The sequence below is a fragment of the Bos javanicus genome, chromosome 19 (genome assembly GCF_032452875.1).
Source record: "Bos javanicus breed banteng chromosome 19, ARS-OSU_banteng_1.0, whole genome shotgun sequence".
Lineage (NCBI taxonomy): Eukaryota > Metazoa > Chordata > Mammalia > Artiodactyla > Bovidae > Bos > Bos javanicus.
In genome coordinates this window covers 42,995,893-43,015,083 of record NC_083886.1, presented here as the reverse complement: position 1 = coordinate 43,015,083, position 19,191 = coordinate 42,995,893, and the positions used below count along the sequence as shown (strand labels likewise).

Below are 19,191 nucleotides of genomic sequence, written 5' to 3'. Positions count from 1 at the left end.
ACCTCAGGAATGTACATCTAGTGGACACTACATCGCATTAATCAATAGCTGCACTTTTTGCAAACTGTTGCCATGGCAGTCCCGAACAAGAAGTGTTTCCTGTTTAAGCTGCAGTAACTTTTCTGACTATGGTTCCTTCTGTGGCAGATTTTTAAAGTTCCTCTAACACATTTGGGATGACTGTCTCAAACTAACCTGCAGTTTTCCTGACAACTCCTCGCTCTCTCTCCAGCTAAGAACTGTAGCCCTTTTCTTCTGAGTATTTAGAACCTTCTGCTACCATATCCACCACTTCCACCACCAGATCCATAACCACCACCATAGGGACTGGATGAGCTTCTTCCACCAAAACTTCCCCCTTTCATGGGTCCATACTTTCATTGCTGTTGTCCATGATAATTTTCAAAATCATTATAGTTTCCATCACCACATAATTACCTTCAAACTTTCCTCCTTCATTGTAATCAGCATATCCTCCACCACCGCCACCATATTCCCCACCTTGGTTACCATATTCTGGCCCAATACCACCACAGCCTTCTCCACTACTTTAACCAGGACCACTGCCATAGTTGCCACCATCACCTCCGAGTTCTTTTAAAAAGCGAATAAGGATTTCATTTTATATATCTAAAACTTTTTGTTTGTTTGTTCATCCACCAATGGTATTTTGTGTCGTTCTCACTTTTGGTTGTGACTAATGCTGCTATGAACATTGGTGAACATATGTCTTCTGTTCAAGTCCCTGCTTTCCATTTTGTGTGTGTGTGTGTGTGTATACCTAGATGTGGAATTACTGGGTCATACAGGACTTCTCTGGTGGCTCAGAAGGTAAAGCGTCTGTCTACAATGTGAGAGGCCTGGGTTCGATCCCTGCGTTGGGAAGATTCCTTGGAGAAGGAAATGGCAACCCACTCCAGTAGTCTTGCCTTGAAAATCCCATGGATGGAGGAGCTTGGTGCAGGCTACTTGTCCATGGGGTTGCAAAGAGTCAGGCATGACTGAGCGACTTCACTTCACTTCTCAGTAATTCTATATTTAATTGAGAAAACCCAAGACTCTTTTCCACGGTAGCTGCACCATTTAATATTCCCAGAAACAATGTGCAAAGATTCCAATTTCTCCCCAATACTCATTTTCTGTTTTTTTTTTTAAGTTGTAGAACTTCATTATAAATTCTTGACATTAATCGCTTATTAGATATATGATTGGTGAAAATATCATTCTCCCATTCTGTGGGTTTCCTTTTCATTCTTTTCCTTTTCTCTTTTTAAATATTTATTTACTTAATGGCTGCACTGTTTTTTTTCCTAATTTATTTTTCAATTGGGGGAAAATTACAATATTGTGTTGGTTTCTGCCATACAACAACGCGTATCAGCCATATTTATACATATATCACCTTTCTCTTGAATGTCCCTGTGTTGTGGTCCTTTAATGGACCGGATTTCTCAAGAGGCAGGGCAGGTGGTCTCGTATTCCCATCTCTTGAAGAATTTTCCACAGTTCATTGTGATCCACACAGTCAAAGGCTTTGGCATAGTCAATAAAGCAGAAATAGATGTTTTTCTGGAACTCTCTTGCTTTTTCGATGATCCAGCGGATGTTGGCAATTTGATCTCTGGTTCCTCTGCCTTTTCTAAAACCAGCTTGAACATCAGGAAGTTCACGGTTCACGTATTGCTGAAGCCTGGCTTGGAGAATTTTGAGCATTACTTTACTAGCATGTGAGATGAGTGCAATTGTGCGGTAGTTTGAGCATTCTTTGGCATTGCCTTTCTTTGGGATTGGAATGAAAACTGACCTTTTCCAGTCCTATGGCCACTGCTGAGTTTTCCAAATTTGCTGGCATATTGAGTGCAGCACTTTCACAACATCATCTTTCAGGATTTGGAATAGCTCAACTGGAATTCCATCACCTCCACTAGCTTTGTTTGTAGTGATGCTTTCTAAGGCCCACTTGAATACCAGACCACCTGACCTGCCTCTTGAGAAATCTGTATGCAGATCAGGAAGCAACAGTTAGAACTGGACATGGAACAACAGACTGGTTCCAAATAGGAAAAGGAGTACATCAAGGCTGTGTATTGTCACCCTGCTTATTTAACTTATATGCAGAGTACATCATGAGAAACGCTGGACTGGAAGAAACACAAGCTGGAATCAAGATTGCCGGGAGAAATATCAATAACCTCAGATATGCAGATGACACCACCCTTATGGCAGAAAGTGAAGAGGAACTAAAAAGCCTCTTGATGAAAGTGAAAGAGGAGAGTGAAGAAGTTGGCTTCAAGCTCAACATTCAGAAAATGAAGATCATGGCATCTGGTCCCATCACTTCATGGGAAATAGATGGGGAAACAGTGGAAACAGTGTCAGACTTTATTTTTTTGGGCTCCAAAATCACTGCAGATGGTGATTGCATCCATGAAATTAAAAGACGCTTACTCCTTGGAAGGAAAGTTATGACCAACCTAAATAGCATATTCAAAAGCAGAGACATTACTTTGCCAACAAAAGTCCGTCTAGTCAAGGCTATGGTTTTTCCTGTGGTCATGTATGGATGTGAGAGTTGGACTGTGAAGAAGTCTGAGCGCCAAAGAATTGATGCTTTTGAACTGTGGTGTTGGAGAAGACTCTTGAGAGTCCCTTGGACTGCAAGGAGATCCAACCAGTCCATTCTGAAGGAGATCAGCCCTGGGCTTTCTTTGGAAGGAATGATGCTAAAGCTGAAACTCCAGTACTTTGGCCACCTCATGGGAAGAGTTGTCTCATTGGAAAAGACTCTGATGCTGGGAGGGATTGGGGGCAGGAGGAGAAGGGGGCGACAGAGGATGAGATGGCTGGATGGCGTCACAGACTCAATGGATGTGAGTCTGAGTGAACTCCGGGAGTTGGTAATGGACAGGGAGGCCTGGCGTGCTGTGATTCACGGGGTCACAAAGAGTCGGACACGACTGAGCGACTGAACTGAACTGAACTGAACCGAATGGACCGGAATCTGGTGGTTCGGAGTCAGTGATAGGAAAGTAATAGAGAGAGCCAGAGGGAGGGAGGGAGGGAGAGAGAGACAGAAAGAAAGAAAGACATGGGGACCCAAGCTCTTATGGAGCAAAGGTGCTTTAATGATCTTTCTGTGAGTATATATAGGCTGGTATACAAGAAATTTCTTTTGACAATGATAAAGATCAGAAAACCAAACATACAGCAACCGTTACCAAGGGAACAAGGGATTAATAATGGTCACAAGGTCAGGAGACAATCCATATCTCAAGAAAGAGGATCGAGACTAAGCCGTTTTGTCGTAAGGAGAATGTTTACTGGAGGAGATTCAAGCCTCTTTCATTCTATGACCTCAGTCCTGGGAGCGGCATGCCGTTCCACCGGTTTCTGGTAACAGAAACTGATAAGGAACAGAGGATTTATGAGAAACAGCATGTAGGAATCCTCCTGTTAAACATTCCCTGACATCCCTCCCCTCCTCCAACCCTACCCCTCTAGGTCATCACAGAGTGCCAAGCTGGGCTTCCTGTGTTATATAGCAACTTCTCACCAGCTATCTATTTAATACAAAGTAATGTATATATGTCAATGCTACTTTCTTCCTTCTTCCCACTCTTTCTTTCTCCTACTGTGTCCACAAGTCTATTTTCTATATCTGTGCTTCCATTCTTTTCTGCAACTGCTGCTGCTAAGTCACTTCAGTCGTGTCCGACTCTGTGCGACCCCATAGACGGCAGCCCACCAGGCTCCCCCGTCCCTGGGATTCTCCAGGCAAAAGTACTAGAGTGGGGTGCCATTGCCTTCTCCTCTTTTCTGCAAAGGTTCATTAATACCATTTTTTCTAGATTTCATAAATATGTGTTAATATATGATAATTATTTTTCTCTTTTTGACTTACTTTGCTCTATAAAACAGGTTCTAGGTTCATCCACTTCACTAGAACTGACTCAGATTCGTTCTATTTTATGGCTGATTGCTCTGGGTCTTTGTTGCTGCACATGAGCTTTCTCTACTTTTGGCGAGTGGGGGCTGCTCTCTAGGTTTGGAGCAAGGGCTTCTCATTGCAGTGGCTTCAGTACTTGCTGAGCACAGGCTCTAGAGCATGGGCTCAGTAGTTGTGGTGCATGGACTTAGTTACTCTGAGGCATGAGGAATCTTCCGTTGTAGTTCAGTCACTAAGTCATGTCCAACTCTTTGCAATCTCATGAACTGCAGCACACTAGGCTTCCCTACCCTTCACTATTTCCTGGAGTTTGCTCAAACTCATGTCCATCGAGTCAGTGATGTATCAGGATCAAACCCATATTTCCTGCATTGGCAGGCAGATTCTTAACCACTGGGTCAGCAAGGAAATCTCTATTTTTAATTTTTGTAAAGTTCATTTTACCTACTTTTTCTTTTGCTATTTGTGTGTTTGGTGTCATCGCCGAGAAATCATTGCCAAATCCAATGTCATGAAGGTTTTCTCTTTATGTTTTCTTCTAAGAGTTTTATTGATTTAGTTCTTATGTTTAGGTCTATGATCCATTTTGCAAAAGACATCACTGGAATTTTGATACAGAGTGCATTGAATCTGTGGGTTACTTTGGGCAATAATATCTTTGTAACAAGATTAAATCTTCCAATCCGTAAATATGGAATGTCTTTCCTGTTACATTGTTGTTGCTGTTCAGTTGCTAAGCCATATCTGACTCTTTGTGACCCCATGGACTGAGCACCCCAGGCCTCCCTGTCCTTCATTATCTCCTGGAGTTTGCTCAGACTCACGTCCATTGAGTTGGTGATGCCATCCAACCATCTTATCCTCTGTTGTCCCCTTCTCCTCCCACCCTCAATCTTTCCCAGAATTAGGGTCTTTTCCAAAGAATCGGCTCTTCTCATCAGGTGGCAAAATAATGGAGCTTCAGTTTCAGCATCAGTCCTTACAACTAATATTCAGGATTGATTCCCTTTAGGATTGACTGGTTTGATCTCCGTGCTGTCCAGGGTACTCTCAAGAGTCTTCTTCAGCACCACAATTTGAAAGCGTCAACTGTTCATCATTCAGTCTTCTTTACCATTTAACTCTCACATCCAAATGACTATAAATGATTTTATAGTCATTTTTCATGACTACTGGAAAAACCATAACTTTGACTATAGGGACCTTTGTCAGCAAAGTGATGTCTCTGCTTTTTTTTTTTCTTCATTAAAAAAATAAATTAATTTATTTTAATTGGAGGCTAATTACTTTACAATATTGTGGTGGTTTTTGCAATACATTGACATGAATCAGTCATGGGTGTACATGTGTCTCACCATCCTGAACCCCCCTCTCACCTCCCTCCCCAACCCACCCCTCTGGGTTGTCCCAGAGCACTAGCTTTGGGTGCCCTGCTTCATGCATCAAATTTGCACTGGTCATCTATTTTACTTATGTTTACATATGTAAACATGTAAAATTTACATATATTACATTACATAATATACATGTTTCAATGCTATTCTCTCATATCGTCCCATCCTCACCTTCTCCCACATACTCTAAAAGTCTGTTCTTTACATCTGTGTCTCTTTTGCTGTCTTGCATATAGGGTCATCGTTACTGTCTTTCTAAATTCCATATATATGTGTTAATATACTGTATTGGTATTTCTTTTTCTGGCTTACTTCACTCTGTATAATAGGCTCCAGTTTCATCCACCTCATTAGAACTGACTCAAATGTATTCTTTTTTTTTTTTTTTATAGCTGAGTAATATTCCATTGTGTATATGTACCACAACTTCCTTACCTATTTGACTGCTGATGGACATCTAGGTTGCTTCCATGTCCTAGTTATTGTAAACAGTGCTGCAATGAACATTGGGGTACACTTGTCTCTTTCAATTCTGGTTTCCTTGGTGTGTGTGCCCAGCAGTGGGATTGCTGGGTCATATGGCAGTTCTATCGCCAGTTTTTAAAGGAATCTCCACACTGTTCTCCATAGTGGCTGTACTAGTTTGCATTCCCACCAACAGTGTAAGAGGGTTCCCTTTACTTCACACCCTCTTCAGCATTTATTACTTGTAGACTTTTTGATGGCAGCCATTCTGACTGGCGTGAGATGGTACCTCATTGTGGTTTTGATTTGCATTTCTCTGACAATGAGTGATGTTGAGCATCTTTTCATGCGTTTGTTAGCCATCTGTATGTCTTCTTTAGAAATGTCTGTTTAGTTATTTGGCCCATTTTTTGATTGGGTCATTTATTTTTCTGGCATTGAGCTGCGTGAGTTGCTTGTATATTTTGGAGGTTAATTCTTTGTCAGTTGCTTCATTTCCTATTATTTTCTCTCATTCTGAAGGCTGACTTTTCATCTTGCTTATAGTTTCCTTCATTGTGCAAAAGGATGTCTCTGCTTATTAATACACTGTCTAGGTTTGTCATAGCTTTTCTTCCAAGGACCTAGCATCTTTTAACTTCATGGCTGCAGTCACCATCCATAATGATTTTGGAGCCCAAGAAAATAAGATCTGCCACTGGTTCCATTTTTCCCCCAGAAGTGATGGGACTTGATGCCATGATCTTAATTTTTTGAATGTTGAGTTTTAAGCCAGCTTTTTCACTTTCCTCTTTCATCCTCATCAAGAGGCTCTTTAGTTCCTCTTTGCTTTCTGCTATTAGAGTGGTGTCATCTGTATATCTGAAGTTAGACATTTTTGCCAGTAATCTTGATTCCAGTTTTTGATTAATCCAGTCTGGCATTTTCCATGATATACTATGCATATAAATTAAATAAGCAGGGTGACAATATGTGGCTTTGACGTACTCCTTTCCCAATTTTAAACCAGTTCATTGTCCCACGTCTGGTTCTAACTGTTGCTTCTTGGAAAGTCTTCTTTCATTTCTTTTGGCAATGTTTTGCAGTTTTCAGTGTATAAGTCTTTTGCCTCCTTGGTTATGCTTATTCCTAAGTATTTTATTCCTTTTGATGCTATTGGAAATATAATTTTCTCCCTAATTTCTTTTTCAAATTGCTTATTGCTAGCGTTTAGAAATGAAACTCCATACCTTGATTTTAGACCCATGTCAGAATTCTGATTTATAGAACTTTACAATAACACATTGTATTGTTTTAAGTCACTAGATTTGAGGTCATTTGTGACAGCAGGTATACGAAAAAAATATAGCTTGCATCTATTGAATATCAACTACAAGTTAGGTAAAATACTAGGAACTTAATTAATCTTTATAAGTGCTGCAAATTAAATTCATTGTACAGATGAGGAAACTGAGCCTTAGAAATACGCTCCAAATCACAGTTAGTCATTAGCAATTATGGGATTTGAACCAAGTTCTGTCTATAGATATCCATAAGATACTATGGATACTATAAGGATACTTATAGTATATACTTATATCCATAAGATACTATGGAGAATAATTTAAAAATTGGAGCAGATTGACACATCCAGGTCAGTGTGTGCTCAGTCATGTGTGACTCTTTGTGACCCCATGAACTGTAGCCTGTCAGTCTCCTCTGTCCATGGAATTTTCCAGGCAAGAATACTGGAGTGGGTTGCCACTTCCTACTCCAGGGGATCTTCCTGACCCAAGGATCGAACCAGCATCTCTTGCATCCCCTGTATTGGCAGGAGGGTTCTTTACCACTGCACCATCCAAGTCACTGACATGTTTCAAAGTTGTCTTCTACACACAAATTCCAACTTTAGAATTCTCAACTTGATTGTGCTTTGGAATAACCCAGAACACTTAAAAATATGCCGAGGCTTGAGTCTGCCCTCAGAGAATCTGATTTAATTGGTCTGGGATGTAGCCTGGTCACTGGGAATTTTTGAAGCTATGTATATAGTTCTAATGAGTCAGTTTGCCAGGTTACCAGAATCCGGGTTTTAGTTCTAATTTTTGGCAAATCTATTTAGGAAATGGCATTCCAGTCAATTATGAGCCTCAGTCATATAGAAAAAATTTTTTATTATCTAATTTCATTGTCTATCTGATTCACAAGATTTCTTTTCGAATGAATTTCAAAAAATCAAACCCATTAATAAATTACAAAGGTTTGCATAAAAAAAAAACTGGGTATTAGAAGGATATGTGAAAGTGAAAATGTTAGTTGCTCAGTTGTCTCTTTATGACCACATGGGGTGTAGCTCGCCAAGCTCCTCTGTCCATGGAGTTCTCCAGGCAGGAATACTGGAGTGGGTAGCCATTCCCTTCTCCAGGGGATCTTCCTGACCCAGAAATCAAACCTGTGTCTCCTGCATTGCAGGCAGATTGTCTGAGGCACCAGGGAAGCCCCTTAGAAGGACATAGACATTGTCAAAACAGAAAGGTCTAAACATGCTCTGAGCAGAGAGTATCAACAGAATAAAGGATAAATTCTGGCCAGAGACAAAGCTTTTTGGATCTGTAAACTCTGCCTTTTTTTTTTTTTTAAATCTCTGTCTTTGTAGCTACTCCTTAATTTTATAAATAAATGTCCTACAGTCGCTTAAATACTCCCACGTGGCTTTTAAATTGCTTATAGGTGCTCATCACCAAACACACACACCAGGATGTGGTTCTCAACTTGATTGTGCTTTGGAATAACCTAGAACACTTAAAAATAAGCTGAGGCTTGAGTCTGCCCTCAGAGAATCTGATTTAATTGCTGGGATGTAGCCTGGCCACTGGGAATTTTTGAAGCTATGTATATAGTTCTAATGAGTCAGTTTGCCAGGTTACCAGAATCCGGGTTTTAGTTCTAATTTATCTTGTCATCAGCTCTGTGTCCTTGGACAAATATGTAGTCTCTCTGAGCCTCAGTTTTTCCAAAGGTAGAGTGGAGGTAACACTCTCCTCTCTATCGGCTTTGTATATCTACCAAGATGATCATGGAAGACCATGTTTATGGAAAGACTTTGCAAACCAGATATTTTTATTATGATTATTAATCATTTTGATTATTGCTGACTTAACACATAGGTAAGATTCTTAAGAATAAAAAACAATGGTCTTCTTTTTTCTTTCATGCCCAACGTTAGAACTTTTATATCATCCTGTTCTTTTATGCCACTGTTTCTTTCTTCAAATCCCCCACCCAGCTCTGCAGCAGGAGTATACGCTTTACTAAGCATTAACCTGATACTCTGACTCCATATCCACCTTCTGCTGGGGCCCAGTTCCTTCTCAGTTGTACATCAGTGCTCTTGATGACCTGTTTTACTGGCTCCTGGTTGTCCTGGTCTGAACTCCTAGCCAAATGGACATACCATTCTCACACTTTGATTTTTCCCCAGGCTTACATTCTGGATATTTTTGCCGATTCTTTTTATTTCTGTTTCCCTCTTATTTTATATTTGCTTTGGGATAGAGGTAAGGCACTTTCCCCCATCTTCATATCTGATGTTAAAGCCATGGTTTCAGTTCTCTTTGGGGTCGGAGGCTGCTGTCAGGAAGATCAGGGCTGTCTAGGAGTGCTCAGCAGTTTCCTGTATACAAGCCCATCACATCACTTCCAGGATTCGTGCCTCATCGCAAGCTTGTAGGACTGTCACTTTTTGACCCCTAGTTTACTGAGGAGCAAAGCAGCGTGTAGTAAGTCTAGGTATGTCTTCCTGTCTGTACTCAGAACTGGCCTCAGAACTCATGATCTTGTTTCTGTGTTTTCTCCTAGTTCTTGTGCTTTGACACATCTTGATCTCTAAACAGTGTCTCATCTCTAATTTACAATGAGGTACATTGGGCTGGGCAAACTTGAGTCTACACACTTGTGTCATTTGCACAAGTTAAATCTATCCCTAATATCTTAGAATCTTCATCTCTGTTAATCAATGACAGTAACAGAATCCAAACACCCAGTGTTTTGGGTGAGAACGGAATACTACGTGTGAAGTGTCCTAGAAGACCATCGGACTAGAAAGATATCCATTGCTATTCATTTCCAGCCTACATCACTATCTGGTCCTCAGTTTTCTCCTTCATAAGTTCAGGTCTTTCTGGCTTCAGATTCTTTGATTCTAGAAAACAGAACTTACTTCTGAGGTGAACATTTACAGGGTAAGGCAGGTAGACTTTCTCCCAGATTCTAAATTGCCTAGGTCATGCCATTGTGCATTTTCATTTGCTTAGATGTTAAGAAAAGGCAATCTGATTTTCAATCTGGACAGATCAATCAATTGTGCAAAAGGATAGAAATTTCTCTTGGGAAAAAGTAAATGAGTGAAACTTGGTTATTTACCAAGTTCAGGAAGGTACTATGGTGCGTAGCGGGGTATAAGGACTGCTTGAGCAGAGAGGCCTTTGGAGGACTGACGAGGTAAGGGGAGTGGGGAAGAAGGCCCCAGCGGGGACCAGAAACAAAAACTATAAAGAGAGGGATGATAAGCGGAAATGAATCTAAGGTTTCTTTCCTCTCACAAAACCAGAGAAGCTTCTGTGCCAAATGTTCACACTGTGTTTAGGTATCCAGGCTCAGGAGTTAGACATCTGAATAGTTCAAATCCCTGCTCTGCTACTATAGGCTTTGTCTTGGGAAAATTCTGAGCCTTTCTCGTTCTGTTCCCTTATCTGTAAAATAGGAATAATTTTATAGGTCAATCTTACTGGGTTGTTGGGATGATGAAATGAGAAATGTGCCATAGCACTTAGCACCAGTTTGGCACATAATAAGTAAATTCATGTGTGTGTGTGTGTGTGCGTGTGTGTGCTCAGTTGTGTCCGACTCTTTGCAACTCCATGGACTGTAGCCCGCCAGGCTCCTCTGTCTATGGAATTTTCCAGGCACGAATGCTGGAGTGGGTTGCCATTTCCTACTCCAGGGGATCTTCTGACCTGGGGATTGAACCTGCAACTCCTGCATTGGCAAGTGGATTCTTTACTACTGCATCACCTGGGAAGCTCTAAGTATTCATGAAATGGTGGCATCATCGTCGCCATCGTCATCATCAGGGGCAGCAGTAACACTATCATTATTTTATGAATGTTCACAGACAGCTGTAAGGCTGGAGGATTCCCAGAGGATGAGAAGAGCCTGTTTCAATGCAAGCACCAGAAAGGAGGCTTGTTGGCAATATCACCCCATGCGGAGAACTCTTCCTCCTCAAGAATCACCCCAAGTGAGGTAAACAAACCTAGAAGATGAGGAAGTTAGCAGAGAAAGTAGGGACAATAGACCATCTGTCAACTTCCTAATCTAGCCACTAAATTAATGTTCATATTTGCATTTTTGTTGATTAACTCATGAATATAGTCCGGTGCCTCTACTATTCATGAGATGAGTAAGGTTTGATCACCACTGGGTTGGCTTGGACAACCTGCCCAGGTGTCTGCTCAACAAAATTGAATGTTCACAAAATTCTTCACCTGAGCCATTTGAGCCAACAGTAGGAAGGAGGAAGGTTACAGAAGTAACTATCATCACCCCCACTCATATTCACACACAACGTCTTAGTTACCTTTCACAATGAACCCATGAGGTGGGCAGCATTATCATTACTTCAAATTAAGAGATCAAGAAAACAAGAGTCAAAAAAGGGATCCACTTCTCTGAGCTCATACTGTCAGGAAGGATGTGCACCCAGGTCATTTAGATTCAAATGTGGTCCTTTCTGTTCTTCAACACTGCTTTTAAAATCTGGACACATTCTTGTAAAGTGTCTTATATTGTGTTCCCTGGTGGCTCAGAGGTTAAAGCATCTGCCTCCAATGCGGGAGACTTGGGTTCAATCCCTGGGTCGGGAAGATCCCCTGGAGAAGGAAATGGTAACCCACTCCAGTATTCTTGCCTGGAGAATCCCATGGACGGAGAAGCCTGGTGGGCTACAGTCCGCGGGGTCACAAAGAGATGGACATGACTGAGCGAATTCACTTTCACTTTTCATATTGTGTTCCACGAATAATCTTTTGGGACTTCTTTCTGAACCATGATTTTGTTCCTTTATGGAACAAAGGACAGCTGGAGAGGGACAGGGAATAGAAGGTGATCTGGGGAAGGCTAATTTATTAATATTTGTTACTTGGCAATAAGGGAGACTCCCTAGGGCTGGGAAGGGGTCAAAGGGTATCTGAACCCAGAGCTGATGGAGAGCTGTGTACTTATCAGGGTGGTGCCCTCTTCTTAGGGATGAGAATCAACTGCATTCTCATGGGCTCTGACTGTCTGAGAATATCTCAGGCTGGAAAAGTCATATCTCTAGGGGTATTCAGTGCTCTCAAAGGAGTAAGTCTAATAGCAAGGAAGAGAAATTTCTAGAGGCTTTGAGATAAGGTTGCTATGGATACAAAGATCCCTCTGAGTGCCTGATTCTGGTTTTACTTTCTTGTTGAGTCTGAAGTAGTCTGCTTTGTATTTAGGCTTCGACACTGACCCTTGAACTCTCACTCTGTGGAATATTTCCGTCATAATTTTTCTTCTAGGTATTTCTTCCAATTCTCACTTTTAGGGAGATTATGGCTTCAGTGCAGGTTGGTTGACGTTTTTTTGTAAAGAACCAGATAGTAAATATTTTAGGTTTTGCAGTCTAAATGGTATTTGTTGCAACTACTCAACTTTCATGTAGCACAAAGGCAGCCATAGACAACACCTAAATGAAAAGGCCTGGCTGTGTCCCAACAAAACTTGATTTACAAAAAAGAGGCTGCCGGCTGACCTGTGGGCTGTAGTCTGCAGCTTCAGTGCCATTCCCATCTGTCCAGAGGTTTCATTTTCTAACCATGAACACTCAGTTATTTTCTTTATTTAAAATAATTTTATTTATTTATTTTTGGCTGTGCTGGGTGTTTGTTGCTGCGCGTGAGCTTTCTCTACTTGTGGCGGAGCACAGGCTGCAGGCGCACGGGCTTTGGTAGTTGTTGCGGTACACAGACTCAGTAGTTGTGGTACATGGGTTTAGTTGCTCCAGGACATGTGGGATCTTCCCTGACCAGGAATGAAATCCATGCCTCCTGCATTGGCAGGAAGATTCTTAACAACTGGACCACCAGGGAAGTCCCCTATTTTTTTATTTTTAAAAAATTTTATTGAAGTACAGTTGATGTACAATATTGTGTTAGTTTCAGGTGTATAGCCGAGTGATTCAGTTACGCATATACATATATGTATTCTTTTTCAGTAGCTCAAACGGTAAAGAATCCCGGTAATGCAGGAGACCTGGGTTTGATCCCTGGGTCAGGAAGATCCCCTGGTGAGGGGAATGGCATCCTACTCCAGTGTTCTTCCCTGGAGAACTCCATGGACAGAGGAGCCTGGGGGGCTGCAGTCCATGGGGTCACAAAGAGTTGGATGTGATTGAGCGACTTAGCACAATACACAGCACATTCTGTTTCCGTTTCTTTTCCTGTATAGGTTATTATGGAGTACTGAGTAGAGTCCTCTGTGCTTTACAGGAGGTCCTTCTTGGTTATCTATGTTACGTATAATGCTCAATTATTTTCAGTCTCTTCGGGTATTGACAAATTCCCCAAGCCCCAATAAATACTCTCCCTGAGTAAGGCTCAGAATCCTCATAGTTAATACAGAAAAAGCTTCTGCTCTAAGGATAGGTTGAACTGAACAGTGAAGCATGGGAAGACTTGAGAGAAGCTGGCTGGCCATTGAAAAGACTATTCACTCCACACTCTCTTTCTAAGGAGTCCAATGGCAGAAATTCATGGGCAAGGAGTTCCTGATTCTTAAGCAACTCCACCCCATGTCCCTGGCTGTCCTCCCCTCTGAGTAATGGGGAGAGCCACTTGGGGCCATGATGATTCTACCTCCTTTGAAGCCATCTGATGAAACTCTGATATCACCAGCCATGAGCACCCTGGAGGAGCCTGTTATGACATAAGCTGAATGGAATAATTTTATGAGTTGAGGGGGGACTCTTGGGAGGCACCTAAGTAGCGTATTTTGGAGAGAAAAATTAGCCAAAGCATTAGGAAAGGAAACTATGTGGAGTGCCAAGACCCCACCCACCATTATGGGTATAAAAGGACCATGGAGAAAGGAGAGACTCAAACCTCATCCACTTCCACCTCCATCAGTTCACCTGCCCTTCCATCACCTCTCCCAGCACCATGCCTTACAGCTGCTGCCTGCCCACCTTGAGCTACCGTTCCAGCTGCTCCTCCCGGCCCTGTGTGCCCCACAGCTGCCGTGGTACCACCCTGCCCGGGGCCTGCAACATCCCTGCCAATGTGGGCAGCTGTAACTGGTTCTGCGAGGGCTCCTTCAATGGCAACGAGAAGGAGACCATGCAGTTTCTGAACGACCGTCTGGCCAGCTACCTGGAGAAGGTGCGGCAGCTGGAGCGGGACAATGCAGAGCTGGAGAGCCGCATCCTGGAGCGGAGCCAGCAGCAGGAGCCCCTCTTGTGCCCCAACTACCAGTCTTACTTCCGGACCATCGAGGAGCTCCAGCAGAAGGTGAGGGGCTGGGCTGCGAGGGTGCACAGCAGCAGCTTCCTGTCTTTGAGCAATAAAATGTTCTCAAGTTCAAATGGTCCTCACCATGGAATCTTGTTTTCAGATCCTATGTGCCAAGTCTGAGAACTCCAGGCTGGTGATACAGATCGACAATGCCAAGCTAGCTGCTGATGACTTCAGGACCAAGTACGTTGAGATTTTGGGGCCAGGTGACCTCCAAGGCCCCTGTGTGGGCCTAACATTGCCTGGAAGAGAAGAGAAAGCCATTTCTCCCTTTTTATTTCTCCTGGCATTTTTTTTTTTTTTAAAGGCTGGCTAGGTAAAACCATTGGCAAATAGAGATCTGGACTCATGCGCTATTTGAGCTTCAGTTTATATCACTCTTTCTGAAAGGCCTTCAACCCCACAAATTCAGAGACTGTAGTGAATTGTTCTTGGTGGAGTTGATTGATTGGGTGATATATCAACCAAATTGACAGGAGAGAGAGTCCACCTCATGAGTCCCCTGAGTGCTTTCTGGTGTTAGGGTAAGTCCAAGGCTTCTCCATCCTGTTTATGTAGATCTTGAAGAAAGCATGGATGCAAAGAGGCAGAAAACTGTCAGTGCAAAGAGAGCTAGGCCAATCCCATGAACACAAGACATGGGGCAGGGAGCAGGGCTTCTGCCTGGCTCATTCTCCCACTCTGGTCTGTGCGTGCAGGTACGAGACGGAGCGTTCCTTGCGGCAGCTGGTGGAATCAGACATAAACAGCCTGCGTAGGATCCTGGACGAGCTGACCCTGTGCAAGGCCGACCTGGAGGCTCAGGTGGAGTCCCTGAAGGAGGAGCTGCTTTGCCTCAAGAAGAACCATGAGGAGGTGAGAGGAAAAGAAACCATAGGCTTCAGGGATAAGCCTTTAGCATTGGGAGTCAGGAGGCAACTGCTGTCAGACCTCCTGGGCTGGGACTCTTCCCTAAGGAACTCAAGGTCAGCTCCGGGAACGGCGATGCTATCTCCATAGAGAGCAGGGGTGAGGGGAGCTCTGAGTAGTGGATGGTGTTGGAGATGCTGGGAAAGGACTTATATTCATTGAGGTCTCCTCTCTGCTGGTCCTGAATTTGGTGGTAGAGATAGAGGGGGAGAGAAAAAGGAATAACACGCTCTCTAGTCTTAAGGCTGTGGAAGTGATCATGTCAAAACACAGTGCATCATACAGGTAGAAGGAAATAAGTATTATATGAAGTATAAATATACAATAGCTGCTATCATGACATCATTATTTCCTTGCTATTACTCGCCCTACTAGAAAACAAAATCACTTAATTCCACAATTGTGTGTTCCTAGCTAGGTACTCCAAATGGAGAAAATAACACATTTCCTTTTCCTGGTGTGCCTCTGTGTTTGCAGTAGAAAGCTCTGTCACATTTCATCCTTAGTGGATGTCACCGTTGTTCCTTGTGGGTTCAATGTCTTACAAAGCGCTCGTCACATGACTTTGACATTTTGCTGTTGCACTGATATTCTCTCCTATCACTGCTCCATGGGAACACATGTTGTTCAGGTGAAATTCTGGGAAGGAATTGGAAATACCCATTTGGGGGGAGTGTGTCCCACCTGCAATGAGGTTGACTGTGATCCTGGGTGGGCATCTTGGACGGTCAGGGAGATAGTTGGACCTCAAGGAAGTTTTAAATTCTGATTCTGATCTTATTCTACCATTTTAAGCGGAAGCCCTTAGTGATGACTCACTGCTTTTAAACAGTAAAAACACATTTTTGCTACATGTCTTCCATGGCATGTAGGCATGTAGAATGGGAAGTTTAGATTTATCTTTTGCTTGTCAAACTTGCCCAATGGGTATTTTATTACAGAAGCTTTTGTTATATAGAGACAATCTTTATATGTACATGTTGTATGAGCCTCAGGCTCTGGGAACAATTTGATCTGCCTGAAGGGAGATTGGGAAGTCTTCTCAGAGGCAAATCAGAGGAAAGAGGAGGATTTCAGCACTTTGGTCTAAGGGAAGAGACTGAGCAAAGACACAGATGTGGCAGAGCGTGGCATACCTGGGGAGTATGGCTGGGAAAGCAGTATCTACGGGGGTGTAATGGGAAAGAGGTAGGAAGGACCTGCATGTGTGAACGAGTTTGGACTTAGGCTTATGGGAAAGGTGAGCTTGTTTCAGTGTTGGGGGAAGGGAATGGATGTGATGCCTGTTTGGGTTTATTCCTACACCTTATCTGTGTCAGTTTGGGGGAATGATCAGAATATTCCTTTCAGTGCATTTTGGGCAGCGTTGTGCTCACTTCCCTGCAGCAGGAAGATTGCAGATCCATTTCTGTGGGTTCACTTCTTCTCCTCCCTCCCTCAGGAAGCCAATTCACTGCGGAGCCAGCTGGGAGATCGCCTCAACGTGGAGGTGGACGCCGCCCCCACTGTGGACCTCAACCGTGTGCTCAACGAGACCAGGGCTCAGTATGAGGCCTTGGTGGAGACCAACCGCAGGGACGTGGAGGAATGGTACATCAGGCAGGTGAGCATCTCGGCACGTGGTCTCTCAGGACCCTCAGCCCCTTGGGGCCCTTCAGGTGGGGTCTGATTCTCTCTTCTGCCCTTTGGTGTTTCAGACTGAGGAGCTGAACAAGCAGGTGGTGTCCAGCTCAGAGCAGCTGCAGTCCTACCAGGCAGAGATCATCGAGCTGAGACGCACAGTCAACGCCCTGGAGGTGGAGCTTCAGGCCCAGCACAACCTGGTGGGTATTGATGAGACTCCTGGTGAGGAGGTGAGGTTGGGGAGTCAGGGGCACTGGGATGCCCTCCGGACCACCCTCTCCTGAACTCTTGGAGCTGGTGACTTGTTTGGAAGCGATGGAGAAGCCCCTGAAGCAGCAGCTCTGTGACTTTCCTCCCCTTCCCTCTGACAGAGAGACTCCCTGGAGAACACCCTGACGGAGACGGAGGCCCGCTACAGCTCCCAGCTGGCCCAGGTGCAGGGCCTGATCGGCAACGTGGAGTCACAGCTGGCGGAGATCAGGAGTGACCTGGAGCGCCAGAACCAGGAGTACCAGGTGCTGCTGGACGTGCGGGCCCGGCTGGAGTGTGAGATCAACACGTACCGTGGGCTGCTGGACAGCGAGGACTCCAAGTGAGTAGGGAGAGAAGGGATCCTGGGAAAATGTGTGGTGGGTCTACAAGACACTGGGCATGCCCATGTTGGCCATGTTTTCAGTTCATCAAAGAGCACACATTCATGGAGTGTCTCCTTTGTGATGGTTAGGCAAATGTGAAAGCTCAAAGGTGAAAGGCAGTCATTCCCTGCCTCGGGGAGCTAACAGTGGAGGGGTGGTGGTAGAAACTGTTACAGTAGCAGCTGTTGGGTAAGGGAGACTGTTGAGTTCTGTGAGATCTCAAGAGCATTAGACAACAATTGTCCCCCTCTGCACATGGCAGAGAGGGAGAGAGGTTTGGTAACAATCGAAGTTGATTGCAACGAACTTCAACCACTGAGAAATCAGATGTATCTCGTAAAGTACCTCAGCACTCTTGCCAGTCTTCTCCCCAACCCATTCTAAATCTCTGTGTTCTTCCAGGCTCCCCTGCAACCCATGTGCCACCACCAATGCTAGTAGCATCTCCTGTAGGTCCTCCGCTCAAAATCGTTGCTGTTAATTCAAAAACCTGCCTTCTCTTTGAAGACGACAATGAAGCCTAGAACAAGCACAGGAAAGATCCCCAGGTCCTGCCTTGGCTGGAGCTCAGTTACCATTTAGATACCTTGTCAAGCCAGCTCTGAAATTTCTACCCATGGAAATGCTCTCCACGAGCCAAGACACACCTCATCTGCTTCCGATGTTTGGAAAACTCCCTCCTGCTGAAGGTCAAGTCTCTGTCTCTGAAGACAGTCCAGCAATCTGAGCTCCAGGTTTTACTTTAGGGTGTTTCCTCTAGGTATTGTGTTTCCTGCTTCCTGCTTTCCTAGCTTCTTTGATATTCTCTGGAATGCAAGGAGGCTACTTCATTTACTTCCCAATAAACTTTATTTCTCTGGCATAGTAAATGTGTTTCTCATACATATGCATGCATTGTAAAGTACTTGTTATGGCTGTTTCATAAGAATAACCCTTCATTAGGAGGAGGAAATGAGTTCAGTGACTGTCCTAGTCATATGCTCCACTGGTAAATACAGAGGGAGAGAGAAGGCTGTCCTCCTGGGAGGCTCCCACCCAGGAAGACTATGCAGAAAAACTGGCTTTTAAAACTCATGCTTTTTTTTTTTTTCCTTTTCTGGACATGGCTGCAATTGTGAGCATCCTCCCCAAACCTTACACCTCTCTCCCACTCTCATCCCCATCACTCTGGAATTCTCTGTTTACATTTCTCTCTAACTGTGAAGACTAGCTCCTGTGGAGACTGTTCAAGAGGAGCTCTCCTCTCGTCTCAGCCTCTTGGCTGCACACGTGTCACCAGTGGAGATGCCTACTCTTTCTAGAATGTACCTACAATGATTTCCATCACCCCGCACATTCTGGGTCCTCTTGTTAGATCTCTGTTTGTTCTGTCTTCTGATTAGCCTGCCTTCCTCTTTCTGTCTCAAGTGGAGGAAATGCCTGGATTTGTGAGTCTGTGTTTCTCCTTCTACATCTCTGCTCATGGAGAACTCACACCTCTATGCTGACAACTCCAAAATCTTGCACCTCAGCTTGAGTTCCAAGTCTTCACACATAGGACAGTTTCACTTGGTATCAAGTCATCACATCGCATTTAATTGGACGACAACTTGTCTTTGCCAAACTGGTGCATCTTGTTACCCACTTGTTATACTCAACACTTTGTAATCTAA

The 19,191-nt window shown here is 43.7% G+C and overlaps 1 protein-coding gene across 1 annotated transcript; it reads left to right on the top strand.

Moving 5' to 3' along the window:
* Window positions 1-13,950: 13,950 nt before the first annotated feature.
* Window positions 13,951-18,408, top strand: LOC133232412 (keratin, type I microfibrillar 48 kDa, component 8C-1-like). Its single transcript, XM_061391771.1, has 7 exons — window positions 13,951-14,369; window positions 14,473-14,555; window positions 15,071-15,227; window positions 16,723-16,884; window positions 16,979-17,104; window positions 17,276-17,496; window positions 17,942-18,408. Exons 1-7 carry the CDS (start codon window positions 14,022-14,024, stop codon window positions 18,018-18,020), a joined length of 1,176 nt encoding a protein of 391 aa, XP_061247755.1. The 5' UTR covers window positions 13,951-14,021; the 3' UTR covers window positions 18,021-18,408.
* The last annotated feature ends 783 nt before the right edge of the window (window positions 18,409-19,191 follow it).